Here is a 23,819-nt window from a genome sequence, read left to right on the forward strand (position 1 = left end):
ATCAGTTTTGGTGGCACCTCACGAAGACCAAAAATCCTTCAAAGGGCATCCTAATTCACCGAATCAAACGCTTTACAGAGATCAACATATGCTGCAAGCAGCCCCTGCCGAAACTCTTCTGCGTTCGGTGAGGACCTGAAGAGCAAGGATATGGTCAATCGTTGACCTCTTTGGTGTAAAGCCTGACTGCTCTGGACGCTAGTGCTCAAGCAGATGGTGGCGAACCCTTTCAAGAATTATCTGAGCAAAGACCTTGCCCGGCACTGTGAGCAGAGTCACCCCTCGGTAGTTGTTGCAGTCTTGGTGATCATCCTTCCCTTTCCAGAGAAGGACAAGGCCCCTTTTCCAGTCAGTTGGAATGATGCCTGTGTTCCAGGCAGAGCACAGAACTGCATGCATGACATGAGTGCAGCATTTCCACCAGCCTTGAGAAGTTCAGCATAGATGTCGCAGATCCCTGGAGCTTTACCCCATTTCACGCGGTTCACCGTAGCCTGTGTTTCTACAAACGAATGTGGACCACAGTTGATTGGAGGGTCAGCAACAGTAATCGTTACACTCCTGACGTCTAACTCGAGAGCTGGTGGATCAGCCTGGGACAACCGCACAAAGTAACTGGCCAAGCGGGCCTTCACTTCGGACTCCTCTGTCAAAAGTCAACCACCCTCTGCGCTCATGCTCGTCACATTTGGCTCGGCGGCCGTAGGGTCTAAAAATTCTACGGCCACTGGCAATTATAGGTCGGCCGCAGTATTTCCACGGTCACACAATGTAGCAGTCACATATGTTTTTATTTTTCGGGGAGCCGCACGGCGTATTTAGAAATTGTGGAGACCGAAAATGTGAGGGTACCGTACGGTCTTTGATTTGATGTCACCCGGTGACCTGAGGGCGTCCCTGCGGCGGCCATAGAATTTTCAAGGCAGACGCAAGGTAGCCTCAAGGCGACCGCAGGGGGGCCCTACGGCGAACGTGGAAATAGTGCGGCCGCCGTAATTTTTTGGGGGTTGGCAAAATTCATTTTTCATTGATAAGAGCCTACGGAAAACGCACGAATAACGCAAGCCCACCGTACGCCCTAAGTACGGTCGACGTGGAACACATCTACGTCATGGCTACAGCTTGTGGAATTGCTACGGCCAACCTAGAAATAATAAAGTTATAACTCCGCGCTTTAATTTCACGGAGACCCCTACGGCCTGTAAAAGATAGCCTACGGCGTAGGGCCACCCTGAGGCCACCTCAGAAACTCTGCGGCCGCCGCACATTTCTGTCAATTGAGGGAGGGTACGGCCGCCGTATCCTCGCCGTAGAGCAAATGTGACTCATGCTTAACTGCAGTACACCGAGGGATGGGCTTGGATGAACGCAATGCAAGAATTCCCCTGTAAGCAGGATGAGAATCACTTGACCACTGGTGATGCTCCACCCCCTCACAGATTCCTCGCACATAGGCCTCCTTGTCCACCCTTAGAGCACGTACAGTTTTACGCCTCAGCTCCCTGAACAGCTCAGCTCTGCCATTCAGCCTGGCCTTGCGACTCTGGTCAATGGTATACAGTGTTCCTTAAAAGACAAAACTCTTCTTCGCCCTCCGGTGAGTTCCAAGACATCCACCGGCAACATCAAGGATAGTGGTCTTGAACGCACTCCACAACTCTTCAGGAACTCCCAAAGCACCTAGACCCCTCAAATCTCCACTCAGCTTGTTCGCAAACTCCTCACCTACCCTCTCATCCTTGAGCTTGCCAACATCCAGCCTCGGCTGGGATGGTACCATTCTCCTGGATTTAAGGTGCAACTTAAGAGTTGCTACAACAAGCCGGTGGTCAGTATTGAGGAACTGAGCACTCCGGTATACCCTGCAGTTCTGGATAATCCTTCAGCGACCATCAACAAGCACATGGTCAATCTCCTTTGCCACACCGCCAGCGTTGGAATACCAAGTCCAGCGATGAGCTTGTGGGCGCTGAAACCATGAACCGGCCACCCTAAGTCCATGACTTCTTGCAAAGTCAAGGAACTTCGTGCTATTCAGGGTCACAGTTCCAGACCCATGAGGACCAACACACGTCTCATAACCATCCCTATCGGTTCCAGTCATCATCCAAGACTAGAAATGTATCTCGCCTCGGGGGCACTGATCAACCACAGACTCGAGCGTGGCATAGAATGTGTTCTTCATGGTGAGATCACTCGCCTCAGTTGGAGCATATACAGAGACCAGGGAAATGACACCCAAGGAGTGATAAATCCTTAGTCTCATAATACACTCGTTGACCGGTGTTACCTCAGTTATCATTGGACTCAGCTTATTGGACACAGCTACATCAACTCCTTGGGCATGGTAAATATCAGAGCGACCAGACCAATAGTAGGTGTAACCATGCGCCATGATCTTGCCGCAATCCGGTCTCCAAACCTCAGAGAGTGCTGCAATGCCGATGTCCAAACACTTGAGCTCAGATGATAACAGAGACAGGTGATCATGGTCTCTTAGGGATATGACATTCCGGGCACCCACCCAAAGGGACTGCCTCAGGTCAACCAAAGCAGACTGTCATCTGGTGGACGACACCTCAGCACCACTCCAACACACTCTCCCGCAATCTGATCCAGGAATGTTACCCCGTGGTTTCCCTCATATCATCAAAGATTGGGGTTCCCGAAGGCTTTGCCCCAATCCCGTCATCTGGTGAGCTTCCCTGCGAAGGGAAGCTGCACATGAGGTACTCCCATGGAGTGGATTTTCAGATTTTTTTATGCTTCAAGAATGTTTTGCGAAATGAAGGGTTTTACGGTGGCCGGAGTGCAAATCCTGCCACTACACTCCTAATAAGAAGTAACCCAACTGCAGGAGGACATCTGCAGACACAGTTGGGCACTCGATATGGATGGCTGTTGGCTCACAAGGAGCTCCTCCGCCCTTTGACAGGTTTTGTTTTTAATTCAGCTGGGTGTCCATATCCAAACACCCTCCTCACCAGGAAAGCTGGTGGGGGAGACGGTTCCGTCACCGACAACCCGACCATGGAACAGGTTAGTGCAGGTTTACATGACAGCTGTAGCAAGTCACAGAGCTGATCTGGCCTGACCTGACAATCACTTGACCTGACAAGTACGCGTCTGCATTTGGTTATTCCCCTTTCTCTGGAACCGCTTGTCGGATTGAGACGAAACTTTCACCAGAGGTGCGACTACTTGTGTACAATGTTTAAATGATAATTATGACATCATAGGTCACGTGGTGTGGCAGTCACATTGGAAAAAAAAAAAAGGAGAAACTTTGGCCTTCTTTCTCCAAAACTGCTCCATGGAAAAAAATTGAAACTTGGCACATGTCAAGTAATCCTTCCCCATTGGGGATAAGTGTGAATTTTAGCTCACCTGTACTTTAGTCAGGTGAGCTTATGTGATCGAGCAGTGTCCATAGGTGAGTGAGTGAGAGTCATTCAGTCAGCCAGCCAGCCAGCCAGCCAGCCAGCCAGTCCAAAAACACTTCAGTAATTATCGCTTGAAGCAAACACACGATATTGATGAAACTTGGCCACAAGCTTCATATCTGATGCCTAACAAAGGCATATTGACCGCATTAAAATCTGTACTCATTAAAGGAGATCTACGAGGTTTTTTAGTTTTTGTTTTTAACCCCCACCCCAAAATAGGTATTTGCTCTCTTCTCCAAAACTACCTATGCAATTTTAATGATACTTGACCACAACCTTAATCACCCTTGAAAGTTTGTTCATGTCATTAAAAAAATTCAGGGTCTAAGGGGGTCTGCTGAGGGGTTGAGTGACTGTTGCTCCTGATCCAGGTGAGCTTCAGGCCAGGCGGTCCTATTTTTTATGATGCCATAGGTGCCTTCGTTATGATGTCATAACTGCATACGTGGAACGCTACATTCAATCAGCATGAAAAGTTTTGAGTCATCTCGAGATAAATTGGTAAACAAAAATCAAAAATGATGACGTCATCAGTAACAGCCACATATTAAATAAAGAAATAAATAAATAAGTAAAACCTTAAAAAATAATCTTCTCCGAAATGGCTGAACAGATCGAGGAGAAACTTTACAGCTCGGACCGCCTATCCATGAGGAACAAAAAGTTCCCTACCTATGATGTCATAAGGTCACATGTTTGACGACCATATTGGATTTAACCTAAAACCTTTAAAAACCTCAAGAATGGCTGGATATAGTCCAGTTGCCAGGTTGAGTACCTTTGTTGTTGCGAGAAGTGTATTGTTTTTTGATGGTTTTGTACTTGCATGGTTCTATAGAAAAATTTTAGATTGGTTGCCGGAGTGGCAAACTTGGGGAACTCCGATAATTTGCATAAATCCAAGATGGTCACCGAGGACAGAGGTGGAAAATAACTTTTCAACCAATCAACCTACACTCACGTGTGATACATTTTTTCCATATAATTTTGAGGTGAGGAATCGATTTCTGAGGTCAGTTGTGTGGTTTGGGGTCAAATTCAGGGTCAAAGGTCAAGTTCAATGTCATTTTTTGACTATTGAGGGGTTTTAAATTTTTGACCCCTGCATCAACTGCAGATCACTCCTACTCGATAGTTGATGAACGATCCCATTGATTCTAATCTCACCTCTTCTTCTTTTCAGAGAAACGTATGATGGCTGACTCAAGGAGTCTTCTCCCGGTGTGTCACGGAGGTGGAGAAGAAACGAAATTCACTGAGATCGGGATCAAGAAGCTCATCTCGTGCGCCAAATCCCGTGGAGATGGGGACCTGCAGGCTAAGCTACAGAACATTATTGATGTTGGTGGAGATGCGGCAAGCATCGCCTGCCACAAAGGTCGCTACTGTACTTATACATCAAAAGAGATAATTGAGAGGGGGAGAAAGTCACAGAAAAGAAAGGCTGAAGATGAGGGTGTAAGGACAACTACAAGGTCTCATACTCAGGTAGCTGACAAAGGTATGTTTAGAGTACAAACGTGATTGTATGTTCTGTCGCGAGGAATGTTTACCCATTGATGATAGACACCCAGAAAGATGGGACCACGTTCGTGAGTGTATGACCGAAGAACGTTTTGACACAGAACGTAACCCACTCCCAACTATGAAAGATATGCTCCTTGATGTTTCTGAGCAGCGTAATGATGATGTTGCGAGAAGGGTCAAGTTGCACCTTGCTTTTGTTTCTGATCTACCTTCTGCTGAGTGCAAGTACCACGTCCGCTGCTGTAACAGTTTCACGAAAGTCCCCACATATGCTGATTTGCCAACTGGTAGTGCAGATCAAAATGCTCTGAAAGAAGTCATTGAGTGCACGAACCGAGACAGGTCCAGAATATGGAATAGTGTTGAACTGCATTCCCTGTACTTGGATCAAGGTGGCAAGCTCGCTCGATGTGACATGTTTAGCAAGTTGACTGACTGCATGAGTAAGGATGTTATCGTTGTTCAGGTAGATGGCTGTGCTGCCATTGTTGGTTTCCGTGAGTCCGTTGCTAAAAGTCTCAAGATAGTTAAGGTAGACGATATGGATGAGAGGAGCATTGCTTCCGTGGTGAAGCAGATCAAGCATGAGGCACGGTCGGTCAAGTACAACAGTGCCAATTACGACCTATCAGAGTTTACACAGGCCAACACAATCAAGGCGACCAGCCCAATATGGCTTACTTGGCTGTGCCTGGGAGGGTTTGAGAGCAGTTCAAACCCAAATCCTATCCAGGTTCTTCCTGATGACTTCATCTTTGCTTTTTGCTTGTTCAGGTTCCTTCTGAAGATTCCAATTCAGGACCTATTGTATTTGTACTCCCATTTGACTTGAATTTAATTTTTTTTTTTAAATGACAAATTTGCCATCAGAGGAGTTGACTCGCACGAAACCCTTCTCAAGACTGTGTGGGGTCAGTATTCTATGAATACCATCTCGGTATTACAGGAAGGGAAGCGAAGCTTGGTTGTCATCAGACAGATGTTTAAGCCGTTTATTCCTTGGTCTTGAATTAGATTTTCCCTAAATTGTATTCTGGCACACCGCCTGCAGGGGGTGTTACACAATGGAGTATGCCAAAAATTGAAGAGCTGTTCCGTCCTCTTTATAGAGCATTGATGCTGCCAAAGCAGTTTCTTAGTTATGCTGGATGGTTTGTCATTGCTTAGAATTTGTGATTTGTTCAGGGCGCCAATGATAGCTTGCTTACGCTTTGAGAAGGCCACCAGGGGATATTTAGCGTCCACTAAATGATGCTGGCAGACTGACTAGACAGACAGTTTTAATGTCCATGCTATGGACGGCACACATTGATGCCTCGCTCTGCATGCGAAACACCAGGGGAGCAGTTTAATGACAGATTAGGATTCACCCCCCAGGTTAGTATGCATACCTATAGGCATAGGGTATCCTGCTAGCCCATGTTAAAACTTCCATCTATCCATTGAGACCATACTCTGTGCAGAGCGTTGGTGCTGCCTAAGCAGTCTCCTTGGCGATTGGTAACAATCCTGGATGGGTCGCCACTCCGACACAGGATACCAGCAATCTGGCAATCATTCTGCCGACCTCGGAAGGATGACAGGCAGAGTCAACCCCACCTTGTATTAATTCAACAGAAAACAGGATTTGAACACAGGATCCTTGGTTCCCAAGCCCACCACCCTAAACCATTAAGCAAACACCAGGCATATGCTAAAACTTGAGGGTGCTAAACTGACCATCTCATGGATTGTGGATGTTTAATAGTAGAAATGTTGGTACGGTGTTGCGCCCCCCCCACTCCCTTGCCCTTCCCCCCTTTTACACCCCCATCTCCTCTCTGTCCCTCCCTCCTTCCTCAGCCCTCCCTCCTCTACCCCCCCCATCTCTATCCCTCTCTCACCCTTTCTACCCCCTTAATATTCCCATCAGCAAAGCAAAGGATTGTATTTGTTTGATAATTTTGTTAAAATAATTTTCACTATTATTATTATTACAATCTGTCTTGTCTTTTCCACCTTCTCATTATAAAGCGTTGTTGAAAATTCGATGAAATAAGCTTAAATGGTAAAAAAAAAAAGTTACAGGACGGACGGACGCACGCACGCACACACACACACCTCAAAACATAGCTCCCTTACCTAAAGTAAGAACCTTAACCTGTAAGCAAATTAATGGTTTTCGGACTGCACGGATCATCAGCTGGGCACCGTTCTTCCTCGAGGTTTCGATCCTTTCAGCCCAGGACCTCGCCAAATGGTGGGTCCACAACTTTGATCACAGATACACATCAGTAGATTACCAACATCAGCAGATCCACAACCTCAGTTGCGTCCATGCAGTCAGGAAACCCATCAATGCAACATCACTAATCAGACTCGACTCAATAGAGGATTTAATGTATTATCACATAGTTACAACTCCCATCACACATTCTATAATTTGATAATATATTTAATCATGTGCATCTTACCCTAAATATAACACGTCCACCAACCAGCACGACCTCCCCACTCACCTCTGAATCAAATTGTTGTTCAAATGTTCAAACGGTGATTTATTTAAAAAAAAAAAAATTTAAACCGTATTTCTTGTCCCCCAACAACCACTAAAGTAGGTTTGAATGGTTTTCACATAATATGTATATATATATATATATATATATATATATATATATATATATATATATATATATATATATATATATATATATATATATATATATATATATATATATATATATATATATATATCGGTTTTTTTTTTGGTTTGTCTGTCTGTTTGTTTGTTCGTGTGCACGATATCTCAAAAAGTTGTGGACGGATCCGGATGAAATTTTGTCGACAGGTTGTGTGTGTGACAAGGACGGACTGATTTGATTTTGGTGAAGATCCGGATCCGGACACTAGAATTTTAAAAGTGATTCTTCAGCATTGAGAGATAGGGCCAAAAACTACATAGAGCACGATATCTCAAAAAAGTTGTGGACGGATTCGGACGAAAGTTGGTGGACAGGTTGGGTGTGTGGTGAAGATCCAAATCCAGATCTGGATACGAGAATTATTCAATTTTCAAGTGATTCTTCACCATTGAGAGATAGGGCCAAAACGATATAGTGCTGTATAGCATGATATTTGAAAAATGTATTGGGCCCGATATGTTCTCGTGGATCAGGCATTACGTGTTGGAGGTAGGCGCTCTACCGAGTGCTCTTCTAGTTTAAGAGTGTAATTAGCCTTTTTGTTCACAGTATTATTTCGTCAAATCCAATTTCATTATTCGCTATTCTCTGTCAGAAAGGATGTTCCATCCCTATTGCAGTTATCCCACCATTCATCAAGGGCCTACTTTTTGTGACCGAATATGGGTGGGACGGGAAGTTTGGGAGCTCAAAGGGTCTTTCTGCACTTTGGAAAACCAGTCACCAAGTTGAATTTAATGTCACATCACCACCAAGTTGACAACAACTTGCATGGTGGATAAAAATTAAATACAATGCTTTCAAACATTTCTCCATCAGAAAAATGATGAGCAAAGTGATACAAATAAACACCCATAAATACCCTATTTCCCTTTATGGTATGTCAAAATTCAAACGGTACAGTGTAGGCTTCATTGATGGTGTTGTCACAACTTGGCGGATATTGCTTCAACAACACCCACACGGACATTTACCAACACAGATATAAAGAATAAAGCGATTGAAAAAGATGACAAATGATGCATGCCACACTTACTGTGTAAAACATGCGTGGCAAGTGTCGCAACAGTATGTCGGTGACTGTTTTCCTGCGTGGATGCCAGCATGGGCTGGCTCAGCTGACTCGTTAAGACCCACCTGTCACTGTAGGATGAAAATTGGGACATATGAGCATTTGGGGATTATTCACACATCCTAACAAAACAACAACAAAAAAACCATGTTAAAAACCAAGACAGAGCATTGGAATCATAATTTTCATAGATTTATAACAAGTCATTTGTATCTACTGTAAAATTGATTCCAACATTAAAAAAGACATGTAAAACGTGTACCACACTCTATTTACTGAGAGTTGGTGCTGCTGAAGCAGTTTCTTAGTAATGGTTATACAGGGTAGTTTGCCATTGCCTTCCCATTGCTGTTTGTCCATGCTCTATCCTTTTAAATGCTGAGTGACAAGTCAGGAAGCAGCATGTACAATTTCAAAAATAAAGTCTTCGGTATGACCCGGCCAGGGTTTGAACCATCGACTTCTCAGGCTCAGATCAGCCGCTCAAACCATTATGCCACCGAATACGGTGATTAACACATCAAAGTTCATAATTCATGTTACACAATCTGTGACTACTCTGCCTAAAGGCAGGTTCAGTGCTGCCAGAGCAATTGATTGGTTTGCCTTTTCCTTCCCAATGGTAGTCATGGCAGAATTTGGAATTTGTCCAGGATGCTGTTGATAACTGACCTCCTCTTCATGAAAGACCGTGAGATCTTTCATGTCCATCAGCTAATGCGAGCAACCAGTTAATGCTTTTTGACCCACCCTTGTATCAACCTATATACCAATCCTTCTCGTATCAATGGAATCTTTAAACATCCGCACGTGATCAATTAAATCGTTGCACTGAATGGCAATGTGAACAGAACCTACAGCACTGAGGTAAAGCAAAGAGGTTTTAATCGTGCAACAATGCTGCACATTTTCTAAAGAGGTATGGTGCCCCCTCGTGGAGGATTTTCTGCTACACAATGATCATCTCGACACCCCCCCTCCCCTCCCTCCCTCCAGAATGACACAAATGGTCCATTAAATAACACTGTAGCAGCTGCTTCATTTGAAGTTTTCAACCAGAATCTGCCATTCTGATGATGCAGATCAGTAATTCATGAGTGGAATGGAGATTTGGCTATACAATAATACATTAGTCACAGTGCACTCCACCACTTTTAAAGTGTAATGACACCTATTAATAAGGAACACACAGAGAAACCTGGAGGCACGCACATTCACCTCCGAGCAATCTAACCTAGCTTTGCATCTCGATTCATCTATAAACTGTCATCCTGTTTTTCACATGCTGGGCGAGCCATCAATGTGTGTGCCATCCTGTCTCCTAGCATTAGTTACTTGACATTAAAAATATTCCACGGTGTCCTTCACGTTGAGTAGATGAGCTATCGCCAGCACATAAATTACAAATACCTGCACACTCAACCAAGTATCCTGCATCGGAGTAGCGACCCGATCGTGACTCCAGCCAAGAAACTGCTTCGGCAGAACTGATGCTTTGTAGAGACTATAGAGCATGGTGCCTAATAACAATATTCAATTCTGTGCAAGACCAAATGAGTGTCACAAGCATCGCACAATGTGTTTGTGTCGCATCTGGTCATGGTCAAGAGAGAGAGAGAGAGAGAGAGAGAGAGAGAGAGAGAGAGAGAGAGAGAGAGAGAGAGAGAGAGAGAGAGAGAGGAGTATGTACCTGTCATCAAATATGGAAGGCATCAAAAGCTGGGCTTGTGAAGACATGGGCAGATTTAACACTACCGTTTGCAGATATTCCTACAAAAAAAAATAATAATAAAAACATTCAAATAAATACAATTGTAATTCTATATTATTCCTTAAAATAATTCCCTCCAATTTTCCAAGTACTCTGCAGATCAACCACAAACAGAAGCAAAACACAGAGTTGTAACAATTTCACAAGGTCATCAGTGGTTTGTATTGATATATAAGAAAGCAAAACTTTAAGTGAAGAGAGCTATTAACATGGCAAGTTCTCCAATTTATAATCATACAATCATTTCAAGAAATTGTCCCTTCCCTTATCTTATCTCTTGTCCAGGTTCTCATCCCGCTCATGTCCGTTTCATTCGATAGAGCACAAGCTAACTCTACTGCCACCAACTTTTCTCTTCATTTGCTCATTTGCCTTTTAACGCTGCATGCATGCTCCACAGGAAGCATTTTTTTTAATGAAGAAACAAACAGGGCTGTACAACTGTTGTTGTCAAAAGTTTACCTTGAGCACAGCAGAGGAAGAGAGGCTGAAGCCCAAAAAGGATTTGTACGTTGGCAAATAAGACGGTGATGGAACCTCCAAAGTTGGCCAAAAGCCTCAAAAAGGAAGCACCCCTTTAAACCCCTTTTGTCAGGTCAGGTTCGATCTGTGACCTGCTACAGGTACCATGTAAACCTGTACTAACCTGTTCCATGGTCGGGTTGTCGGCGACTAAACCGTCTCCCCCACCAGGTTTTCTGGTGAGGAGGGTGTTTGGATATGGACACCCAGCAGGATTAAAAACAAAACCTGTCAAAGGGCGGAGGAGCTCCTTGTGAGCCAACGGCCATCCATATCTAGTGCCCAACTGTGTCTGCGGACGTCCTCCTGCAGTTGGGTTACTTCTTATTAGGAGGTTGGTGGCAGGATTTGCACTCCGGCCACCGTAAAACGCTTCATTCCGCAAAACGCAAAAACGCAAAAAAATCTGAAAACCCACTCCGTGGGAGTACCTCCTGTGCAGCTTCCCTTCGCAGGGCAGCTCACCGGATGATGGGATTGGGGCAAAGCCTTCGGGACCCCCAATCTTTGATAGGAGGGAAACCACGGGGTAACATCCCTGGGTCAGATTGCGGGAGAGTGTGTCGGAGTGGTGCTGAGGTGTCGTCCACCAGACGGCGGTCTCCTTGGGTTAACCTGAGGCGGTCCCTTCGGGTGGGTGCCTGGAATGTCCTATCCCTAAGAGAGGATGATCACCTGTCTCTGTTATCATCTGAGCTCAAGCGTTTGGACATCGGGATTGCAGCTCTCTCTGAGGTTCGGAGACCGGATTGCGGCGAGATAATGGTGGGTGGTTACACCTACTATTGGTCTGGTCGCTCTGATGGTTACCATACCCAAGGAGTTGCTGTAGCTGTGTCCAATAAGCTGACCCCAATGATAATTGAGGTAACACCGGTCAACGAGCGTATTATGAGATTAAGGATTCGTCACTCCTTAGGTGTCATTTCCCTGGTCTCTATTTATGCTCCGACTGAGGCGAGCGATCTTACCGTGAAGGATGCATTCTACGCCACACTCGAGTCTGTGGTTGATCAGTGCCCCAGACGAGATACACTTCTAGTCTTGGGGGATTTCAATGCATCGACTGGAACTGATAGGGATGGTTATGAGGTGTGTGTTGGTCCCCATGGGTCAGGAACTATGAACCAGAATAGCACTAAGTTCCTTGACTTTGCAAGAAGTCATGGACTTAGGGTGGCTGGTTCATGGTTTCAGCGCCCGCAAGCTCATCGCTGGACTTGGTATTCCAACGCTGGCGGTGTGGCAAAGGAGATTGACCATGTCCTCATTGACGGTCGTTGGAGGATGATCCAGAACTGCAGGGTCTACCGGAGTGCTCAGTTCCTCAATACTGACCACAGGCTTGTTGTAGCAACTCTAAAGCTGCACCTTAAATCCTGGAGAATGGTACCATCCCAGCCTAGGCTGGATGTTGCCAAGCTCAGGGATGAGAGAGTAGCTGAGGAGTTTGCGAACAGGCTGAGTGGACACTTGGGGGTCTGGGTGCTTTGGGGGGTCCTGAAGAGTTGTGGAGCACCTTCAAGACCACCGTCCTTGATGTTGCCGGTGGATGCCTTGGAGTTCACCGCAGGGCAAAGAAGAATTTTGTCTCTCAAGGGACACTGGATACCATTGACCAGAGTCGCAGGGCCAGGCTGAATGGCAGAGCTGAGCTGTTTAGGGAGCTGAGGCGTAAAACTGTACGTGCACTGAGGGTGGACAAGGAGGGCTATGTGCGAGGAATCTGTGAGGGGTAGAGCATCACCTGTGGACAGGTGATTCTCGTCCCGCTTACAGGGAATTCGCGCATTACGTTCATCCAAGCCCATCCCTCGGAGCACTGCAGTTCGAGCAGAGAGTGGTAGGCTCTTGACAGAGGAGTCTGAAGTGAAGGCCCGCTGGGCCGGTTACTTTGAGCGGTTGTACCAGGCTGATCCCCCAACTGTCGAGTTGGACGTCAAGGGTGTTACAATCCCTGTTGCTGACCCTCGAATCAACTGTGGTCCACCATCGCTTGTGGAAACACGGGCTGCGGTGAACCAGTTGAAACGGGGCAAAGCTCCAGGGATCTGTGGCATCCATGCTGAACTTCTCAAGGCTGGTGGAAATGCTGCACTCGCGTCGTTGCATGCAGTTTTGTGCTCTGCCTGGAACACAGGCATCATCCCAACTGACTGGAAGAGGGGCCTTGTTGTCCCTCTCTGGAAAGGGAAGGGTGATCGCCAAGACTGCAACAACTACCGAGGGGTGACGCTGCTCTCAGTGCCGGGCAAGGTCTTTGCTCGGATAATTCTTGATAGGGTTCGCCACCATCTACTTGAGCACCAGCGTCCAGAGCAGTCAGGCTTTACACCAAAGAGGTCAACGATTGACCGTATCCTTGCTCTTCGTGTCCTCACTGAACGCAGACGAGAGTTTCGGCAGGGGCTGCTTGCAGCCTATGTTGATCTCTGTAAAGCGTTCGATTCAGTGAATCGGGATGTCCTCTGGAGGATTCTTGGTCTTCGTGGGGTGCCACCGAAACTGATCGATCTGATGTCTGAACTCTACTCTGGTACTGAGAGTGCTGTGAAGTGTGGTGGTACCGCCTCTGACTTATTTCCAGTTGTTACTGGAGTTCGTCAGGGATGTGTACTTGCCCCCACACTTTTCAGCACTTGTATGGACTGGATTTTTGGGAGGATGTCGGAGAGATCAAGTTGCGGTGCATCGTTTGGCAATGTCAAGATCTCGGACCTTGATTTTGCAGATGATGCAGTCATCTTTGCGGAGACTTTAGACATCCTCTTGGGGGCCCTCGAGGTGCTGAATGAGGAGTCGGAGCCGTTGGGATTACGGATTTCTTGGGTCAAAAAAAAGATCCAGGCTTTCGGTGACATCTTGGATGCTGCTGTCCTGTCTGTGTCTGTTTGTGGTGAGGATGTTGAGGTCGTGGATAGATTCACTTACCTTGGCAGTGATATTCATGTCTCCGCAGGTTGTGAGCCGGAGGTCAATAGACGTCTGGGTCGGGCCTGGGGAGTCATGGATTCACTGGATCATGGGGTGTGGCGCTGCCGGTACCTGTGCGGGAGGACGAAAGTCCGAGTCTTCAGGTCCTTGGTACTTCCAGTCTTGCTCTATGGGTGCGAGACTTGGACTTTGACCAAGGATCTGAGACGGAGACTTAATTCCTTTGGTACCAGGTCTCTTCGGAGAATCCTTGGCTATCGCTGGTCGGATTTTGTGTCCAACGAGCGGTTGCTGAGAGAGACTCGGATGAGATTTGTTACCTGCATAGTCCGTGAGCGTCAGCTGCGGCTGTATGGACATGTGGCTCGTTTTCCTGACGCTGATCCTGCTCACCAGGTTCTCTCAGCGAGGGAGTCTCATGAGTGGAGGAGGCCAGTGGGCCGACCACGTGCCTCATGGTTGCAGCAGGTTGACCATCATCTCAAGGAGATGGGGATGGGCCTGGCATCTGCCTGGGGGATGGCCAGACGGAGGCCCCTGGAGTACCGGCGGAAAGTGGACGCAGCGACGCGCTGTTCTGGCACATGCTCCCATACCTGACCTTTAAACCTTTCAATCCTGGTGGTCGTTTTATCAGCCGCTATTCAAACCTCCATATACCTGGGCATCCAGTAAACTGGCTGCTATCAAAACCTCCATATTCCCAAGTGGCCAGATTTTTCACCAGGGAGCCCAGGGTTCAAAGGGTTAAAGGAGTCCAAATGTAAATTAGGCCATATTCAATTCAAGTCGGGAAAAAAAACAAACCTCAATGCCATCTTAGACAGTTTTACCAGATTAGGAATTTCAGTGGCAAGATAGATTAACACTTTTGAAAGACCACTTAAAAGACTTCATACCTTTATAGAGAAAGGCTGTGCAAAGTCGACTCGAACAGAACCATAGTTCTTCCTCAGCATGCGCAAAACTCCTCTAAATATTCCAAATAGACTTTCACTTTTCTTGGGTTGCCCCTGTGGTCATACAAGAAGTAAATTTACCTTTTATTTCAGTTTCAGCAATCAGACTCACAAATGATGTCAAAGCATTCCAGCATGGGATGATCAAAACTCAATTAAACAGTCAGAGACCACAAATTTAAATACATATTGTAAAAAAGCAAATATGATGACAATTTGATTGTTGAAAGCTGAAGTCCAAAACAATGCAATTAAAATATATAAAGAAATTCATTATGACAGCCAATTTATCCTATGTAAGTAGTTCCTATCAATGTTGTCAGCAGGAGTGGACTGTTGCATGCTCCATACATACCAGTTGCTCACGGCTGAAGTTTCCTTCAAGAATGCGGTCGTATGCGATGCCCACGGGCACAATAAGCGCATCATTTGCGATACCAGAATACAGGGAATCGACCAGAATTGACAGCAAGCCAGCTTTGGCAAGGCCTGGCATACCGCTACGGCTTCTCGTGCCTTCCAGAAAAATTTCCATTGACTGATGTTCATGAAACAGCTGCTCAATATACTAAGTGGAGAAATGGGTAAGGGAGAGAGGTTGCGAGTTCAAACTTGCTGTAGGCCACACCATTCCAAAAGTTTCTGGAACCTAAGATAGTATCGGGACAATTATCATGTTGCAAATCAATGCTCAATAAAAACTGAGATAGCAAAATAATCAAGAATGAACTTCAAGACCTTTGTATTCTACCTGTGTGTTGTGTGTAGTCTTCAAATGATACTACTCTCCTACTTTTTAAACATTTTGTTTTCCAAAGTTATCATTTCAAATAACAGAATGCAAAACAGTGATAGGAAATATAAACCAACTGTGTCCTCAAGTACAGTCCTTAAACTTCGAGGGTCATCACATCTTTGTCCATGTTTGGTGAATAGTTTGCCCTCGAATGGCCCTCTAGCTGCACCTCTGTAGAGGTTGCTGCAACATCGACTCAAGAAAATGCCTATCCTAATTCAGACTGAGCATCCTCCATTGCATTTCATGTGCAGTGACTTCAGAAAGTATTCACACCCCTCAACATTTGTCCCATTTTGTTGTTACAGCCTGAATTTAAAATGGATTAAATTTTTTAAAAATTGCCATCGATATTCAAAAAATACCTCACAATGACAAAGTGAAAACATGTTTTCAGAATTGTTTTTACAAATTAATGAAAAATGAAAAGCTGAAATGTCATGCATCAATAACTATTCAACCACGTTGCTATGACACTCCAAATTGAGCTCTGGTGCATCCAATTTCCTTTGATCATCCTTGAGATGTCTCTACAACTTGATCGGAGGCCACCTGTGGCTAATTCAATTGATTGGACATGATTTAGAAAGAAACACACCTTAATATATATGAGGTCCCACAGATGAGAGTGCATGTCAGAGGAGAAACTCCACCATAAAGTCCAAGGAACTGTCCATAGAACTCCGAGATAGAATTGTGAAATGGGAAAACCTGCCAGAAGGACAACAGTCTCTGCAACACTTCACAAGTCTTGGCTTTATGGGAGAGTGGCCAGACGGAAAGCACTCCTGAGAAAAACGCACATGACAGCATGTCTGGAGTTTGCAAAAAGGCATGCAAAAGACTGAGAGCATGAGGCAAAAGATTATGTGGTCTGATGAGACAAAAATGGAAATCTTTGGCCTGAATGCAAAGTACTACGTCTGGTGGAAACCGAGCACAGCTCATCACCAATCTAACACCATCCCTACCGTGAAGCATAGTCGTGGCAGCATTATGCTATGGGGATGCTTTTTAGCGGCAGGGAATGGGAGAACAATGAATGAAGCCAAATACAGCCAAATCCTTGAGGAGAAGCAACTTCACAGTGCAAAAGACCTGAGACGGCGGCGAAGAGTGACGTTCCACCAGGAAAATGACCACAAACAAACAGCCAAAGCAACACTGGAATGGAATGGCTTCAGAACAAGAACATGAAAAGTCCTTGAATGGCCCAGGCAAAGCCCAGACTTGAATCCCATTTAGAATCTGTGGAAAGACTTGAAGATTGCTGTTCACTGACGCTCCCCATCCAACTTGACAGAGTTTGAGCAAATCTGCAAGGAAGAATGGGAGAAAATCCCCAAATCCAGATGTGCAAAGCTGATACAGACATTCCCCAAGAAGACTCGATGCTATAAATCGCTACCAAAAGCGCATCTACAAAGTATTGACTCAAGACATTTCAGATTTTCATTTTTAATCGATTTGTAAACATTTCTAAAAACATGTTTTCATTCTGTCATTATGGGATATGTTGTGTAGCTCGGTGAAAAACAACAAATTAAATTTATTCCATTTTAAATTCAGGCTGTAACGCAACAAAATGTGACAAAAGTCAAGGGGTGTGAATACTTTCTGAAGGCACTGTATATAAAATAATCAATTAGCACCTCGGTCTGAGTGCAAAAATCAATTTGGCACCCAAATTGGAATTTAAATGCAAGTTTATCCTGACATCAAATTAATTCCAAATCCTCAGGTTCAAAAATACCACTCAGACGCCAATTGTAACGAAGTGGATTTGAACCCAATATAAGCCCCAAATAATTTAATTATTATCCCACTCCTGACACCAATTGTAACAGGACTGAGCCAGATCCCAGAAGACTCAGACCTGGTCACACCAGAGTTAAACTCCGCAGAATAGCCTTGAGAAAGAAGGGAAATCTGGATCAAGTGCACCAAATCACGCTCAGGGTTTTCATTACTAATTTGATTACACACCAATAATTTGGCAAGCTATACAGAATTAATGAAGAAAATGGAGTGGGAGCACAACAAGCAAGATGGCCACAGAAAAAGTTTGACAAGTGACACACCTATTGCAATAGAAAAGAGGACTGATGCCAACTTAATCTGTGGCTTACACACACACACACACACACACACACACACACACACACACACACACACACACACACACACACACACACACACACACACACACACACACACACACACACACACACACTCCAGACTCGGTGGCTTCGGGTTGTGTCTGCTCTGAGTCTGGGAGGTTGGTGATTGCCAAGAGATACCAACCACTATATATATATATATATATACATATATATATATACATATATATATATATATATATATATATATATATATATATATATATATATATATATATATATATATATATATACATGCTCTAGGCTCGTGGAAGAGCTATGACAGAACAAAATCAGAACACAACACAACAAAGGGAACAGCAGAAGAAAGGGTAAAACACCAGCAGCAGGGTGGAGGGAGAAAGTAGATGGAGATGGGCAAATAAGGGATGCAGGTAACAACGAGTGGTGAGGGAGACTGCAAAGGGTACACAATATGGATAAATCATCAAAAAAATTGGAAAGGGTGTGGCAGGGTTTAACAGGTGTAGAAAAGATTATGATTTTGGATCTGGGATGACTTGAGAAAATTGTGAACAGCTGCCTTGAAGACCTAGAGGGAATAATGAAATTGAAGAGAGTATGGAAGTTGGTTTCACAGGTGAGGGGGAGGGAGTGAAGAAAAGCAGAATAATAAATGAGTGATGGTGAGCAGTGATTCTGGATTTAGGTAGTTTCAAAAGAAGGGGGGTTGCTGGTGGGCCACATGCATCCTGTGGATGACACCTGTGGGTGGGGGGTGACAAAGCATGGAGAGGGTGGGGGGTGACAAAGCATGGAGAGGGCGGGGGGTGCAAGTCCAAAAATGCGGCAGAAGAAGACAAAGTGACCACTTGCCTGTCGGCGATGGCTCAGTGATAGGCCCATGAACTCGGCTTCATTGTGAGAGATTCCAATGTCATTGAAGGCCTTTGTTGCCACAACATCAAGCGAAGCAAGATGTGAGGCAGGGGAGCCAGCCCAGAGTGAATAACAGCACTCAATCAAGCTTTGTAGGTGGATAGGAACTCAGGTGTGCCAAGGAAGGACTTTGTATGATGGAGGATGCCCAGTTGGCATCTGGCTTTGGAGGCCAATTTTGAAATGTGGCCTGCCCAAGAGAGATCATGGCCGAGAGTGAAACCCAAGAGTGAGAACCTCTGAGAGGGTTGTTGAGAAAGTAGATGGAAGGGTTTGCAGTACGGTTCTGTGAGAGAGAAGAGAAGAGAAGAGAAGAGAGATTTCTCAGAATTGAAAGACATGTTCCAAGTGTTTTACCAGTTTTTAATTTTGTCAATGTCTGAGGAGAGCGAAGCAGCTGCTACCTGTTTGTCAGAAAGATTAGGGATGTCACAGCAGAGAGTCGAGTCATCAAAGTGATTGAGCAGATTTTCCAGGTTCAGAGAAATCATTAATGAACATCAGGAATAATATGGGGCGAGAACACTGCCTTGTGGTACTCCAGCCTTGACAGGGAGAGAAGAAGAAGAAGAAAGGGTTCCCTTGAGATGGCACGTGTTGCTTCCATGCGTGATGCAACTATTACCCAGGCTTGATGGGCCTAATGGCCTCCTCATGTGTTGAAGTTCCTTAAAAGGGAACCCAAGTTATTACATTCTAAATTAGGAGAGGGATGGGGAAAGTAAGACCTTCCTTCAGCCTGTGGCACAGATGGTGAGATGCAGACCAATGAGCAGGCTTCCACTGCCCCATACAGGCCTTTGTGAAGTGGGTTGCTCAGGGCTTGACCATGTAAAACCACACACGCAATTCCCAAGCAGCCAGACAGGACTGTGGGCATGAGGAACACGATGAGGGCGGGTGGGCAGGCCAGAAGATGAGAAGCAAGCCGGTCAGAGGAAGGATGGTCTCTGTGAGAAGGAAGAAGCGAAGAGATTCAGCCAAAAAAATTTTTTAAAAAGAGAAAAAATAAAAATAAAAAAAAATAAAAGAGGGAAGCAATCATGCCTGGTGGCTTGTGCATCGTCATCCTGGTTGCTCATTGGTGCTGCACAATATGGTCACATGAGCCCAATCAGGGGCCAACTCTCTGATTAGGAAATAACCGCGTCATTAATTAAACCCTTTACCCGCTAAGGCATTTTCGTCACAATATGTAATGTCTACCCAGAGTGTCTATAAAGTCGTTGTGCAACTTTGAACTTTTATAACTTTTGCTGTACCATACACATGATAGGAACAAACTATAAATGGTGCATGAAAGGATAATTCATAAAGTTTTTACTCAATACAGTTCAAACTTTTAGGCTTCAACACAACCGCCATATTTCATAATACATCATTCAATCTGATTTTCCAACTTGTTGAAAACATTCTCCAGTTGCTGCCGAGTAATTTCATGAATTGCATTTGTGATCGCAGATCCAAGTTCATCCAAAGAATGTGGTTTTCATGAGTAAACAGTTTTACATAGCCCCATAAAATGTAGTCCAATGGGGTCAGGTGAATGAGGTGGCCAAGCAATTGGTCCACATCTACATATCCACTTATCTGGAAAAACATCGTTCAAAAACGGTCACACGTTTGAAACAGTGGCAGGGAGTATAGTCTTGGTGGTACGAAGTGATGTGTGAAAGATTTAATCATTGTAGTTCGGGAACCAAATGCGCTGCGAGTTGTGGTTGATGTAGAACTTGCCTCATCAGAAAATGTGAACGCGTCAAGAAACCCGGGGGAATCGTGGCTATAATTAAAACATTAATAACAACTTTGACATTAACAAAACTTGATCAATTATGCTTCCATGCACCATTTTGTTTGTTTCTACCATGTGTAAATCAAAAATTATAAAAGTTTAAAGTTGCACAAGGACTTTATGGACACCCTGGACATATATACACATACATACTGTATATAAAATATTGTACACACACTAAATTTTTGCAAAATATTTATAACATTTAGAATTAGTATCCATTTCCTTTCACAAAATCTTTGGCCTTGCAGCATGCACTTAAAATTGGCATCATTTGGCCATTTTTCATGAGTGATAGAGAGCATCAACTGCCTGTAACCACTGATATTAATGGTAAAGAACTATTATTTTAGGATTTGGCAGGTGGTCCATGGGCCACCCACCCTCAGGTAGAGATATATGGATCAATGGTGAACCAAGCCAGGAACTGGAGGAATATATTTGTACGTTTCTGCCAACATCAATCTGTCAATGGGAGTTTATTCTCATGCCAAGATTTTAAGAAATGAGAACTTTCAGCAGAGTTACACTTTCAGTAAAAGCCATATTACTGAAAGTACAGTCTTAATCTGCTTAACAGTTGGTCAAATAACAGGGTTCACCATGCGCCAAGTCACACACCGCATTAAGGAGGGATTTGTACAATACATCTTTATGTCCATTCTCTTCTTGCAGTCGGCGCTTAATGAAAAATCCCCCAAGCCTTTGTATCAGGAACCTGCCAGGAAAACAACAGTAAACATTGCATTCACTTTTCCCTTTTTTGTCTCAAGTAAACACAGCATTCAAATAGATAGATTTGCACAAAAACAAAAGAAATGATGGTGTTGGGGGAGGGGGGAAGGGGTGTGGGTAGTGGGGCAGAATAAGGAAAACCATCATGATAACAATGACAAGCATGGTGAAGTCTATGGGGTAACCGCATTTATCCACAGGGATTCGTAACATCAAACTATTGAAGGTATAAAAACTAAAGTTGTACAACAGAAATAATTCATGATATGAATCATGCCCATGACATCAAGATCAATATTTATCCATTTTAGACACACCAAAAATGTTTTACAGAAACCTTGAGAACTCACCCGATGATCGGTAGGTTGAGGTTGTCCCCAGAGGCAATGAAAGGAGCCTGCAGGTTGTGGCAGAAGAGGATGAATGTGATAAGCAAGTAATCGATGTGGGATTTGTGGATGGGTAGAAAGATGAGAGGGACATTTGCCTGGCAAGGAATGAGGGATGAGGATGGGGAGACAGAGAGAGAGACAGAGACAGAGACAGAGACAGAGACAGAGATAGAGACAGAGAGAGAAAGAAAAAGAAGCATTATGACCTTGGTTTATCTTCTTTGGGAGTTTGACAGCATACAGTTCATTCCTTCAAGACCTGTATTAATCACAAACATACCTCATTTGCTGCCTGCTTCACAATGTTTAATTGGCCATTGTGAACCAGCACGATGCTGAAGAAACTGTTGAAAAGCTTCAACAACACCCAACCAGTAAGCCTGCAGCACAGTATGAATGAAACTGCACCAATACATGTCTGAACAACTTTGCGTACAAGGGACTTTCAAAATGACGTATTAATGTTAACGATGCCTTTTCGCGCATGTGTTGGGTGTACGCTTTCAGTGACTCACTTCGGCTAGACTGGGCGCTTTTAACCGCCGATGCTAGTGCAAAATCTCCAAGTCAAATAGTTATTTAAACATAATTTTCAGCATTTAAACAAAAGAGTGGCAATTTCAAATTGGATAGCCATAATTGTTGTGTTCCTGGATGCAAAGCAGACTCACGAAAACATAGAAAATACGAGAAATACCCATCGATGAGAGGTGTGAAGTTCCTACCATTTTGTGTTAATACAAGCGATTGGTGACAGATGAGAGACAGACACACCTCGTTTTAGGAATAGATGGAAAAATCTAGTATTATTTATCTTGTGGCCCCAGAACCACACAAGCAATGCATTTATGGCTTCATGGCTCCCACTCCCCCCCCCACCTTCCTTCCAACACGATTAAGAGCACATATCATTTTAACTTTACCTTGTGCATTCAAAAGCCCAGATATGACCTTCCCATCACTGTTAAAGGCCCAGTCACACCTTGACGTTTTAGCCAGCTTATGCCGATTTTTGGAAAATTTGTCTAAAACGCTGGTACACGTTGAATACGTTATGGGTAAGTTTTGATAACATTGAGAGCACGCTGAAAAACACTGCCATACGTCGTTGTACGCTGGCTTTAAACGTTGTACTTTTCGGTTGTCCTCAAATTTTCCATGCTTGAAATTTTAAGACTTATGTCAGCGTATGACTCACACGTTCCGCATAACGCTGACCATAAGTTGTAGGCATGTCCTGCGATCGTTGACACACGTTACTTGTAAGTTACTCATAAGTCGAAACACGTCGAGGTAATGTTTAGCATACCCGAAACTTATTTCTAACCAATGAGTAGCGTGTTGTACTCACGTTACGCGATCGGTGACACACATCGATGCACGTTACTTGTAAGGTGCTCATAAGTCGAAACACATCAAGGTAATGGTTGGCGTCAGTGTTCCAGACTCCCTGGTTTTATTTATTTTATTTTATTTTTTTCTTCCTTCCTTCGGTATGATGGTAATTTTGACACTTCGATTTCTAGTGCGGTTATAATATAATATAATTAATAGGCTGCCGCTCAACGATTTAAATCATAACCGTACTGTACACTGAACACCGTCATACCGAAGAAAAAAAAAAACCGGGAGTCTGGAACACTGACGCTAACCATTACCTTGACGTGTTTCGACTTATGAGCACCTTACAAGTAACGTGTGTCGATGTGTGTCACGGATCGCATATCGTGCGTACAACTTATTCCCATCGCATGCAGAGCGTGTGTCATACGGCAAGTACGTCATAAAATTTTCAACATGTTTAAAATTACAAGACTTACTGCATTTAATATGACGTATGATAGCGTACTATAGTGTTCTATTCACGCATACCAAACTTACCATACCGTATTCGACGTGCGCCAGCGTTTTAGACGCATTTTTCAGAGGTCGGCATATGCTGGCAAGATCGCCAAGGTGTGACTGCGATGTTGACACTTCCATTTCTGTGGCGGTTATGATTTGAATCGTTGTGCGGCAGCCTTTCCATAACCTACGCCACGTCATCGTCGGCGATGCGTGCAGCGCGCTATGCCTAAGTTAGACTATCGTTGGGCATAGGTTGTGAAGGCCGACAACAGGTTCAGCATT

At 44.4% G+C, this 23,819-nt stretch overlaps 1 protein-coding gene across 1 annotated transcript in view; it reads right to left on the reverse strand.

Annotated features, from left to right (window-relative positions):
• Positions 1-23,819, reverse strand: part of GPAM (glycerol-3-phosphate acyltransferase, mitochondrial) — a 304,531-nt gene that overhangs the window by 226,854 nt on the left and 53,858 nt on the right. The window contains exons 7-13 of the mRNA XM_085848071.1: positions 21,970-22,069; positions 21,648-21,784; positions 21,184-21,280; positions 15,268-15,480; positions 14,853-14,966; positions 10,417-10,496; positions 8,691-8,797 (exon numbers count right to left, since the gene is read on the reverse strand). Coding sequence (XP_085704197.1) covers positions 8,691-8,797; positions 10,417-10,496; positions 14,853-14,966; positions 15,268-15,480; positions 21,184-21,280; positions 21,648-21,784; positions 21,970-22,069 — 848 coding nt within the window. The remainder of the gene's footprint in view (positions 1-8,690; positions 8,798-10,416; positions 10,497-14,852; positions 14,967-15,267; positions 15,481-21,183; positions 21,281-21,647; positions 21,785-21,969; positions 22,070-23,819) is intronic.

This window comes from Eptatretus burgeri, chromosome 12 (assembly GCF_056783735.1).
Source record: "Eptatretus burgeri isolate ZD-2024b chromosome 12, Ebu_testis_v1, whole genome shotgun sequence".
Classification (NCBI taxonomy): domain Eukaryota; kingdom Metazoa; phylum Chordata; class Myxini; order Myxiniformes; family Myxinidae; genus Eptatretus; species Eptatretus burgeri.